Consider the following 13,166-nt stretch of genomic DNA (forward strand, 5'->3'; position numbering starts at 1 on the left):
AATAAGCTCAGCAGTTTAGTTTTTAAATCAAAACTAGTAGTAGTTACTAAGCCTGCTGGTTTTGCCACAATTACAATCAGTTTTTTTTTTAAACAAAATTTAATTATTTTGCGGTAAGTTTATTCATTTATTGGGAATTTTACGAAGAGCCGAGAGTCTGATTTCTGGAATGGAAAGCGTCTAGATATTTGTTGACTATAAATTATTTGCTATAATGCTTGTAAGCTGTACCAAAGTAAATACATTGAACGTTCACCGTTGCTAGATTTCTAGCCGTTAGTGATGAGAGACATAGATTACCTAGTCGGTAAAATATTTATCTTTATTCCGATGTTGTTTGTCTAGATTAGTTACTTACGTTATTTAGCGCTTACCCAAGGGGCCATATGGTCGCTTGTCATGTTTATGGGTGCTGTACTCCTATTGTTTTTATATTAACGTTCAAAGCTATTTATAATGAATTATTATTATTATTATTTACAATAATTCTATTAATCTTCTACTTAAAGTCGTTGACTTGTTAATAAGCTTAATTATCTTTAAACGTATAAGTTACAATATTATGATTTCTAATATAATTGATTATTGGTTTTATAGCATTTATTAATCAATTTAATGACTACTTCTATAAATCAGTCTATTGCATCTGTTAGTTTTTATGGGTTCAACTCACTGTACTTATATAAACATGTGTCTCAAGGATGTTTATATAAGATTTTTTTCAACGTCTCGTTTTTGATTCGTTAAGAAAACCAGCACGAGTCTTTATCTCAGATTCACCTCTCTGTATCTCAGTACTGCATTCGACCTTTATTTAATTATGTATATTTTTAAAATACTTTAAACGTCATTAATGTTTTGTTTCTCTTATACATACTCAATTAGCATGTCTCGTTGCGGAAGTTTTTTTTTTTTTTTTTGATACTCTTGTGTTTTTTGTTTAATTGTACTACTATTTCTATACCTACATTATTATGTCTTAATAATTTTGCATATTTAATTTGTTTATATCCTTTTTGTATATTTGCTCATTCAATAGATTTCAGTTTTAATAATTGTTACTAATGTAACTTCATATTAATAAATAAAAAAAATATATAATGTAACGATATAACAATATACTGTATACCTATTTATATATGATTTATTTATATTTTATTTTCTATTTATATATTATCCTTGTGTGCACGATATTATCATGGTATACAAAGCGAATTTAATACTTCATGATATTTTGTACATGCAAATCATTACAATAGAGAAAATATTATGTCTCGTGCTATCTGTCAATATTACAGTTAATATAATTTTATTCCCTATTGTCTCTTTTCCCTCTGTGATTTTTTGTCAATTTTAATATGATTGTCTATAGTTCAATTATCTACTCGTTTAGACAAATTCTTCGCTCAGTATTAATTTAAATAGACTTATCTAATGCCAGTTTGTATTTGTACAACAGTCTAATCAATTTGCCTAATACCAATGTTAATTACTTAACATGAGCGAAACTAATAGTATAGTGTAGTGCAGTCTCTATAAAGGAAAGAATGTCAATCAAATTGTTGATTGAATGCACATAAATTATCCATTAATAGTACAAATACACTTACAAATTTTCATTGTATTAATTATTTTGCAATTTTAAAAGTCTTGCATCATTTCGAAGCGACGATGTCGTTTGAATGAAAGGTGCATTAGAATTGGCCTGTTCGTCGGTAGACTACAGACGCATGAGAAGGTCGTCCGCACAAGTTCTCACGTTTGCATCGCGTAGACGTACGAAATACCACATTAACTTGACGTCTAAGCACGCGATGTTTTTTTTTTTATTATTTTTTATTGAAATTTAATATCCGCATGTATAGAATATTATATTTTTATAAACAGCATTGATAATGATCAGATTGGTCACAATAATATATTGTATGCACGAGAAGTGAAGAATCTCCGGAACATGTGTGTATGCATGTAGCGACGAATGAAAGTGAACAAAGCAATAGATATGTGTTATGTAAAAATAGAGGCTGTAGTACTCAGATATCTGTATCTACTCTGTATGGCTCTAGCGTAACTTTAGAAAGATAGATAAGTAAGTTTTCAAAGTAAGGTAGTTTATAGTAAATTTAATTTGTTTAGTCAAGGAAAATAGTGTTTAAACAGTCAGTAGAAATAGTAACTCAGTAAATTCATTTAGGTTATTAGAAAATTCGTGTATTAACCGAAGTGCATGTACATATTCGGTATGTTGTAACACTAGAACCGTCGTGATTTTCGACATATTACATTATATCAGCGTAAAAGAGCCTTGGCACAATAATTACTGCCATGGCTTCAATCAAACTTTAAATTTTACTGCGTGATGTTGATTTCACAAAGTCAGTCGTTATAGTCTCAGTAAATGGTTTAATAATTATTATTATATAATTAATGATAGTAAAGACAAATAATATTGATACAGTTATTTATTTGATTTCAGTAAACGATACGTTAACTATATTTTTCAATGCTGCTAAGATTGGAAACAATACCTCGACTATAACCGATATATATACCAATGGGTATAAAACGTTATTATCAGGTGATTTATTTCATGCAACTAATTGCACATAAATATTTTTTTTTTTACATTTACACTTGTCACAAGTGATATCACAATTTATGTATGACAGTAATTGTAATTACTTCATTTATACTTACACTAACAATACTGCATCTGCATTTATATCTCTTTTCCTTATTTTGTAATAATTCTTTATAGGCTACGGAACGTTTTTCCTTGTATTGTAAAAGACTATATTTGGAAAGATTTATCTTCCTGGTTGCAATTTTATATCTTCCAATATTACATATAAGTAGTTTAAACACGGATACAGCGTAAACCATGTCAACTCGAACGTTAGACTATTGTATTACATGCAACCGTAAAATAACCGCAGATATTATATTGCCAGCACAAAAATCTGGATTCTAACGTTCATATCCTATGTCTAAGATTTAAGAGCCAGTTTCCAGTTAAAACGAATTCAGCCAATGTAAAAGCTACATAGTACGCTGAAACACGAGAATGCCGGTGAAGGGGCGTCTATAGCATTGTTTGCGGTCCCGCAATATGATATGCGTGGTCTGTGCTTGTCTTTCTATTGATCTTGTTATAATTTGATTTTAATATAACAATATTATGGTTATAGTAATTGTTATTTATAAATATGTAATAAGATATGAAAATGTTTATTAAACTTTGAACATACATTGTATATTACACATCGTAGTGTTTGAGATTTTACATTGTTGAAGTCAACGCAGATTAGATGCGGTCGTTCTCGGCCTTGATCTAGTTAAGGAGGGAATTTTCTCTAGATAATTCATTATCTATAATATTAAATTATTCATTTAATTAAGAACTTTTGCTAGTATGATTTATGTTTGTTTATTTTTCTATTTCTATTTCGGTCTCATCAAGGTTTCAATGTTTTCACAACAACTAAGTTTTTGCTGAATTGTAAAAATAAAAAAGTCGTTTGACCTCATTATAATCGTCAGTGGAAATAGTGTTCTAATTAGCTAATAGATTAGGTGCACGCAACACTTTTTCTTATATACCAAAATGTCGGTGCCTACATCCGTTATTAGGTAGTTTCATAATATAAAACAGGGAATTCTATCCTGTGAAAAAAATTTTTACGTTTTTGAACAGATATTAATAATTTTGATTTAACGGATAACATATATTGTTTTGTGTTTCCTACCCTTTGTTTCATTATTTGGAATTACTAGATATTAGATCGTCCAAAATCGACGTCGTCATATCTCATATTTTATTTTAATCATAGGGCCCAACTGATATGGAAGTTTAAGAATCACTGTAAGTTATAGGTAGACCTATGGGGATGATATATCATCACTTATACACATAAACGATGCCATCAACGTAATTGATATCTTTGTCGCTCTCAACAGTACTTATTGTAGTGATTGCATTGGTTTTATTACAAGTATTCAATTCAGAATTAGGCGAGTTATAAAACTGTACCACCTCAGTACCCTAATCATGTTTGCACCAATCTCCATAATCATCTGTGATATCAATTGAACATTGATATATTGTTATGCTAATAATTTTCATCTTCGAATGTTCAGTAGAGATATTGTATAAATTTTTATATTGTTTCCATACATTATTATCAATATTTGTCGTTGTTTATTCAATAATATACTAAGACAACATAAATAACAAACAGATGCAGCTAACACTTAGTAGGCGCAGGTGACCGCATTCCACACCGCCGACCATTCCGAAAGTAGAACAAGCATCCGTATAATCGTCTATGCCATAAGATTTTTCAATACGTTTACTGCCTTCGCGATTATCAATATACCTATCGTATTTGGATGTGTTTAACACAATTACATCATTTATTTAGGCACTGTATTAAATCGGCAATTCTTTTGTTAAAATATACCTAAGTAGTGGTTTTACTTTGCATATCATTATCAACTGATTAAAAACAGTGCAATGGTCGAAGAAATAATGGTTTTAATTCATGAACGATGAAAATAACCATTGTATTTCTGGATATGAATATTAATAACTTTAAACAGTTTTAGTTTCATTATTAGTTTAAATAGCTGTAATGAAATTTTAATTAAGTAAGTCATAATTTATTAAACAACTTTTTTTTTATATTTCTGCCTTACTTTTAATGATATAAATTCTTTATTAATTTAAGAATACTTTAATTATTCTTATTGTGACGATGTTTGATCACAAATTAAATCTATTTCTGTGCATTAGGGGTAGATTTTATTTTATTTGTTTTGTACTAGTATCTTCCAGCTTAAAAAATTATAGTTTTTTAATTTCATAATATATGTTGTCTTTACAAGATTAATATATCATCATCAACAGAAGTTACTGTCTTGATTGATGTTTGTCAAAACTATTTGTTTCTTGTATCGGAGTTATACTAGCTCTATCGATAAGATTTACATACATACAATTTGAGCGTCTAATTGAATTGATGAGCGAGAAAAATGGCTTATCGTTCACGTTTTCGCTATCTAAAACACGAAAATTCTTCTTTGTCTAGATAACTATTTTAGTATCATTCATATCATTGGTACTGATTCATCTGTATGTTTGACTTAAGAAATGTTCTTTTGTCGATACAAAATTTCAGACATTGCCAATTCGTTTTTCATTATCTTCGTTCTATTACTGTATCTGTACTAGGTATGCTTATCTCTATTTATCAAAAAGTATTGTTTTTCCTGATTTTTCGTCATATCTAATAATTTTGATTTATACTCATTCATATATGTATAGTGATTCTTTCACTATTAAATACTTAAAGACATCACGTTCGATGTACGAGGTCTGTCCGGAAAGTTCGTATAAAAGTGTTCTGGAATGCGAGAAAGAGGAGTGGGGAGGCCAGGTAAGCGCAGGACCCCTTCCTTATGTCCCTAACAATGCTTCATTAACGAAACCCCGTCGGCATGGAGCCCGCTTCCGTTGAAGAGCAGCGCGTCGTAATCAAGTTTCTCGAAACTCGGCAAGAATGGCCGTGAAATTTTTGCCGATCTCAGAACAGTTTATGGGGATGATGTTGTGAAGGAACCAACCGTCCACAAGTGGCTAAAAAGATTCAGAGAGGGCCGAGACAATGTTGATTGTTTTTTTCGATGTTCGGGGGATTGTCCATCAAGAATTCGTCCCTCCAGGCCAGACAGTTGATGGAAAATTCTACGTCGATGTGCTCATGTATGGCACGAGTTCGTCCAGATTGGCGCGAGAGGGGCGTTGGATTTTCACCACGACAATGCCCCTACCTCTCTTGTTGTCCGTGAATATTCCATTTGACCGAACACCCCCCTATTCGCCGGATTTGGCCCCGTGTGACTTCTTCTTGTTCCCAAAAACCAAATTGGTACTTCGGGGGCGGCATTTGGGGGACATAAATGAGATATACGACGGGGCAGCTGAGAAACCTACAACCAGAGGACTTTCAAGGAGCCTTCTCACAGTGGAAACGGCGTTGGCACAAGTGCATTATGTCACAGGGGGAGTACTTTGAAGGGGATAAAATTGATTTACCTGAATAATTGTAAAATAAAATTTTTAAAAAACTTTTATACGTACTTTCCGGACAAACCTCGTATAGCATTATGATTTTCGATGAGTCTTTTTACAGTCTTGTAGTCTAATGATAATTTAGTTTCTTCATAACAAAAAATATTATTATCTACATCTCGAGTCTTTTCTTTCATCAGCTTTTTTAATATTCATGCATAATTCGAATTAGTATATAAATATAGGTTTAACACTCAATAAAATGAATATTGAACACCACGTATTATCTTTATATTTAAAGAGTTCTTATTCGGTTCGATACTTTTGCAAAAAATCAAAAGAAATAATTAATAATGGATGTTTACACAACATTACCTCTTGCAGTATCAAGTTGAAAGTAAGACATACTTTCTCCCCTGCTTTGGGGGTCTGGTCAAGTCTGGTGTATTTAACAATCATTAATCTTATATTAGACATGGGAAAGTACAGTATCATTTACTAATTGAGCAGACAAGAAGAGCTCTTTAAATAAACTGCATTATGGTTAAAATTAATCGAGGTCATTAAACCTATGCACATTCATATGTGCAGCTAATAATACTCTATTTATATTGTGATTATGAATCATTCTTATTTAATATTAGCAACATACTTAATATTATTTTTGTTATCTAAATTAGTATATGTAATTGTTAGTAATTAAAATATATGTTCTCTGCTATAGTCTTTGATAGGATGTGTTGCTATTGTAATGATCATGCGACATGCATACATTCTGCTAAGCGTAATAATTTGGATTCAACGTAGTAAAAAACAAATCAACCGCTACCCCTCGCAATTTTTAGTTAACGGTGTTTTTCATCGCCGAAGAGTTTCAGTTCTACTTTACTGTAAACTCGAAACTCAATAAGTTAAACAAAATATCGCACTTGACGAAAATCACTCTTGTTATCAAATTTATAATGTCACCAGTGTTTTTTTTATGGGTGAAAATGGTATGGTAACCCCGCCTGCGCTAACGGTATACGCTTGCGGAGCACCAGTGAAGGGTGATAGATGAGAATTAAAACAGGCCAATTAGCCCATCATGATGAATTCATCAGGAATTAACCATGATAGTTTCCGGGGAGAACCGAGGAGGTCGACCTGGTTGGGTATATTGCTAGCAATGGGAATCTCAGTCTCCATTACTAACAATCCCTTTCCCCCCTGTCACCAGTGCTGGAGCTCATCATGGTGGTGAAAGAATTGCACGACAACGATTGGTTATTACAATCACTGCACGTAACAAAGAGAAATTTAGGTTAGGTGATTGTTGTTTACATTGTATTACATAACAAATATAATCTTGTTTATTAATGTAGGTAATCTTGTTTACTCTATAACCTATTCATATAATCTTGTTTACTTAACACAATTCAGGTTATCAATATAATATCAATTATCATAGAATTGCTGTGTCCAGTTATAGAATTTTGTGTCCACATTTACTTTGTTTTATAAAACGATAACAAGAAAACGGTCTATAAACAAGTTACACAATTTGTTCTTATTTGTTAAGAAACTACAATGCAAGTACTTAAGATGTAGATACTCTTTGTAACAAAACACTCTCGGTTTACAATGGGCTTGAACAATCGGAGCACTTGTACAAGCAGAAACATATTGTCATGAATGACGTCAAAACTATCAACTTGTGAAAATACCAAAAATGCCATGACATTGTAAAAGCCATGAATAACAAGCGCTCAATTTACTTTACACACAATTCATTATTTTACCGTAACTTCTCAACGGCATGAATGATAAAAGAATTTTCTTTACTACAGAAATAATATTTCTCTTTGCAAGATTGTTTTCTTGTTTTTTTTTTTTATATTGATTATTGGAAAATAATGATCCTCTTATTTATACAAACTTCTAAGTATTGACTATTAAAGTTTTTTATATTTTCTTTTTAGACGCAATTTAATTTATCAATTTTAAAGAATATACCTATATATTTTAATACTCGAAATAGATTTCTTTTTAAATAAGTTGATTATGTTTTTAAATTGTCATTTGTTTTTAAATTTGACGTAGATGAAACTTTTGTCAAATATGGTATTTGAAGCTTTCAGTTGACAAATAGCTTGACATCGTATCTTTTACATATGTCATGTAGCAATGGTCATAACAAAGTCATTTTCGTTTCTAGTAGGTAGCTGTGTGATGGAATTATTACAATAGGTGAAGACAAACGATGGAACGTTACAAATCGATGGTGTGTCGATGGTGTGCTTCCTACAACAGTGATGTAATGTTAAACTAGTGTTAGTGGCCCTAAAGTCTGATCTGTTAGACTGCGTTAAGTTATGTATTAGTTAGTTTTGTATATTGTGGAGTATGCTGATCAACACATTCTTGGACACGGAGGATTTCGTGCATCTTTATTACCCGGAGGATGAGGTGCCTGCTACCCAGGGCTGTGGGGCAGGTGCGCGCATGGCCTCCAAGTATCCGGCTAGACCGCCGAGCCCAGATTACGCCCAGGTTTGTAACTTAATAATATTTCATTCTTACCCTTTAGAAATGACCATGTATTATAATTAGAGTCTCTTCGATTTTGTTTTATTATATACCCTTAACTATTCGCTTTACATTTTTATAAAATTTCAACAAATTATCAACAGAACTATATATATATGATATATGTCGTTATAAAATTTTATTAAATAATTTGGACTAAGGCATTTGTATAGGTTATTGTAAAAAAAAAAATTAAGTTAGAAAAAAGAAACACTCCTAAAATGTTATATTTCATTAAAACTAAATACTATATAGTTAATTAAAGCTACAACTACCATATCTAAATTACTTAATTCATTTGAATTGTATCGTAGTATTTTTATATAATAGCAATAAAGCCATAATAATACATTGAGTAAAAAAAAAAATCAAAATAAATAATAATAATAATCCAATTCTTATTGACCGATGCTATTGCTATTAAAATTTGTTTTCAGAGCGTTTGCATTTATCGTACCCTACCTCAGAACGTCTGTTTCTGCATATTTTTTTACAATATATTGTATATTTATTTACAATATTATATAAATTAGTGACTGACTTTTATATTTAAAAAAAGATGTTTCTTCTTTTTCATTTATACACGTAGAATATCAATGTTACTGTAGAAGAGAAAACGATATCACTAACGGTGTACAAAGCAAACATCCTTTGCCTTGAGAATTAATAAATTGCAAATTGCGTCCCGCGTCTCCAGCGCTGCGCCAATGCCACCGCTCGTTCCATTCATCTACTTGTAAGGATGTTCACTTACAGCAACCATTGTTCTTTGGATGAGTCGACATTTCAGAATAACTATATAAATTTCTTTAATCCTCATTTAATATTAGCTTGAATCGCTTTAGCAAAGCGGTAGCGCGGTAATCACTATTTTGAACAGTTGCGTCGATTCTTAGTTATCATTCGCTGAAATTTCCTAAATCTACAATTTGGTGGAACATGAGATACGTGGTGTTACTAAATGCATATGTACATATTTCGCCACACATAGGCATTATAAATATTGCATCCTTAATATTAATTTTATTTACATTATTTCATTATGTTATTTCAGTATGGCATCAAGTTTAGAAAATTAAATGTAACTCAGTTCTATTAATTATTTTGTTTGTGTGCAAGGGAACAATAGTTTTCATTAATTCAATCAGTTTTTACACAATTCTAGTAAAAATTTTGTAGAATAATCATGTTTTAATGTCAAATTTTAAATTTAGAGGTAGAGAATGATGCGTTCAGAATTAACACCACCATCTTTTAAGACATAAAAAATTAAAAGAATTAAGTTTAAAAATAGTCATTATTACAAGCTTTTATGTTTGCCAGTGAAATGTCGTGAACACCAGAAAACGTATTTAGACGAGCGTAGATATCGAGCCAACGTTACCATGACTTCAATAAGGGGAGATGTTTATTGTAACTTATCACGTTTAATAAACAATAGCCTAAATTTAATATGGAATATATTAATAATTTGCAGATTTAATTTGAAATAATAATAATAATTTTTATTTTTTTACACAACCATATTACAATTCAATTGGCAACAATAACATAAAACGGAACAGTTGTGGGAGACTGGCGTCTAAATTGGGCAGCGAGCTCTGTGTGTCTTAGATCACCAGACCCCCCTCCTCAGAAATAAACAATAATATATCACTAACTGCCATCATGATAAGGACTAAAATAAAATACAATAATATGGTAAAAAACACAATATGATTAATGATTGTAAAGAATATTTGAAATATACAATTGGGACTTAAAACAATGAAAAAGTCTTTACAGGCAAATAGTACCTACATACCTGCTTATTTATTACATCGCGTTAAGTCCCCGTGCTGTACTGTGCGATTGGCAAATAAGCTGACGACATGATCAGTACCATGGTCATAACAGAGTATACTGTTTTGTCCATGATACCCCCATGCAATGCCATTCCTGAGGACTCTGGTGTTATTCCTCTGTACCCTATAAATTCACTGTCGTATCTCACCCTTCAAACCGAAACATAGCCATGCAATAACAAGTGTTTCACGGTAGAAACACGAATGGGACAGAGGTGCTCAAGCAAACGACTTTTGTACAGTCTCCCTCTATGTAAGTAACACGAAAATTTTAAATTAACTAATTGTAAAAATGTCGGTGATGGATATAGAATCTTGTAAGAATATAAGTACTTGATATTTTTATTTATAATAAAAAATTTTATTACAAGATGCGTTTGCATTTAATGTGCTTGTGATAGAAATTCACTTTGACAAGTCATTCTTAGCCAGACATCTTTTTTATCTAAACAACATAGAAGTACTATCTTAAATTAACAACTGTTTTGTTATAAACTCAATATTAAATAGGCATTATTTTAGTATGACACAAAGCAACTCTACTAGTACTTTGAAAGGTGTCCAGTTAGATAAGTAATAAGAAAAACTCCATGGAAACTCTCTACTTGCATGTTTTATATAACTGGTCACTTACTTTCGATAAGCAAATAAATAGATTGATCTTAAAAGAGCGACTATCGAGTTTCTTACTGGTTCTTCTCGTCAAATAACAACATTCCAAACATAGGTGTGAAAACAAAAAGTGACAGCGTAAATGAATTTGTTATTAAAGTACTGGTATATTTAAATAACAATTGATTTTTTTTTATTCTCTTCTAATATTGTCTGCATCTAGTTTCTATTTCTTTCTGTTTAGTTTTATGAAAAAATTCTCATAGATCTTATTTTTGATGAAAAATCTGATATCAAACAAACATATTGGGAAATGCTTTACCATAACAACATAAACAAGCAAACCAGACATTAAGCTTCACTACATTATAACACTAATAATAATATATTAAAAAAAATGGAAATTTATTAACAGTACAAAAATATCCTTATATCCAATTTTATATTTATTAAACATGAAACTTAATTCTTTATTTACAGGCGTGTCTTTTGAGTGACAAGCGAATAATATTCCTGTCCCCAGCTATATATTAACTGATCAAACGCCCTTGTTTCAGTCCAGACAATAATCGAATCAGTGTTTCTTAGAATAATCCAAGTGGTCCATTTGAGCAAACAGTAGGGGACGATAACAACGTTAACCAAACTTAATCATATTCAACATTACTGTCTGTTGTATCCAATGAGTCTGTCATAGGATGAGTCAGTACTGTGGCGTTTATAATCCATTATGCATATCACAGTGCATAGTACAACTGCATTCCAACTATATTAATATTATAATCTTTAGTCATCTTTAATTCCGAAGAAGATTTTGTCTGTGGCGTTGTAGCTTCCAAACTTTGTAGAATTAAATGCAATAATTCAATACTTGAAGATTGATTTCTGAATTCGTATATCTCTTAGTTATATTTCGAGGAAATCAGAAAGCATCTATTTTAATATTACAGTTAGAATATCAGCTCATTATAATATGTATAAGTGTAGTGATTTTATATTCAAGATGTCCGGAGACGGATGAAAATTATTGTGTTGTTTATTCAATTAGATGGAATGGTTGATTTAAATATTTTGGTAAACGGATATATAAAGGTGAATATTTGCGATACTTTAAGCTTTGATTTAACTTGCAATTATAACGGTTTGTTTAGGTTAAATTTTGCAAACCGAATCAGAACCACTTCTTGACATCCGATTGAAATAAAATTTCGTATACATCTTTAGTCCTGGTGACGATACAATATTGAGTATTGTAATATTTTCAAAATGGCCGCGATCAAAATAAGGCAGATGGTATGTGTATATTTTATTAACCCTATTAATATGGGCATAAAATGAAAGAGATTCAAGATCAGGTAACGTTAAAATAAATGACATTTTAAAATGACCGCAGCTATAAGACGGCGGATTAATTATAAAAGGTAGCTTTTAATTTTTTTAGATTTGTTCTACGATATTTATATTATATATTTATGTGAGTGCTTGATACATTTTACTGCATGTCGTAGCTAAATTGCGAATCGTCACGCGGTGCACCGGAAGCTCTCGATCTATTGTTGCCCACAATGAAGATGGGCACACAGGAGCGAGACGGATAGTTGCAAACTCACGTAAAGTTTGTTTTGCATCTCGTTCTAAAATTCTGCACAATGAAACTATTGAACGAATGGGCGTGTATTATAGAACAAATATGTAAGTTTCTTATGTAATATTTTTAGTAAATAAACGTATTTAATGGATCTATTTGCTTCGAACATAATATTTATGTAGTGTTGTTGGTGTTCATGAATTCCTAGTGTCATGTGTGTGTGACAATGTATCAACATGTCACACATATGACACTAGGAAAACAAAAGAGTTACATTTTCCAACTAAAAGACTAAATCTATTAGTGACTGAAACATATTCAATTGCATAATTGCATTTAATAATTTGCATTTATGTCTTCATACTATTTGTGTTGGCGTATATTAAATTTCCTGCGACTAATACAGACACTCAAGCGTCAAAACGTGGCCCTGAATGGGCCTTTCAATTCCACCAACGGGCGGCCTCCGACTGGGTGAACGACT

The 13,166-nt window shown here is 31.2% G+C and overlaps 1 protein-coding gene across 7 annotated transcripts in view; it reads left to right on the forward strand.

The window, feature by feature from the left end:
- LOC113515241 (myotubularin-related protein 3) overlaps nucleotides 1-13,166 on the forward strand; it is a 116,863-nt gene that overhangs the window by 66,812 nt on the left and 36,885 nt on the right. For 4 of the 7 annotated variants that reach the window (XM_052896023.1, XM_052896026.1, XM_052896025.1 and 1 more), the window contains exon 2: nucleotides 8,268-8,602. The exons of 2 other annotated variants lie outside the window; for them this stretch is intronic. In XM_052896023.1, the coding sequence (XP_052751983.1) occupies nucleotides 8,456-8,602 (147 nt within the window). In that variant the 5' untranslated portion in view covers nucleotides 8,268-8,455. The remainder of the gene's footprint in view (nucleotides 1-8,267; nucleotides 8,603-13,166) is intronic. One more of the 7 variants, XM_052896024.1, reaches the window with a different exon arrangement.

The sequence above is a fragment of the Galleria mellonella genome, unplaced genomic scaffold, assembly GCF_026898425.1.
Source record: "Galleria mellonella isolate WM207_F2 unplaced genomic scaffold, CSIRO_AGI_GalMel_v1 utg312, whole genome shotgun sequence".
Lineage (NCBI taxonomy): Eukaryota > Metazoa > Arthropoda > Insecta > Lepidoptera > Pyralidae > Galleria > Galleria mellonella.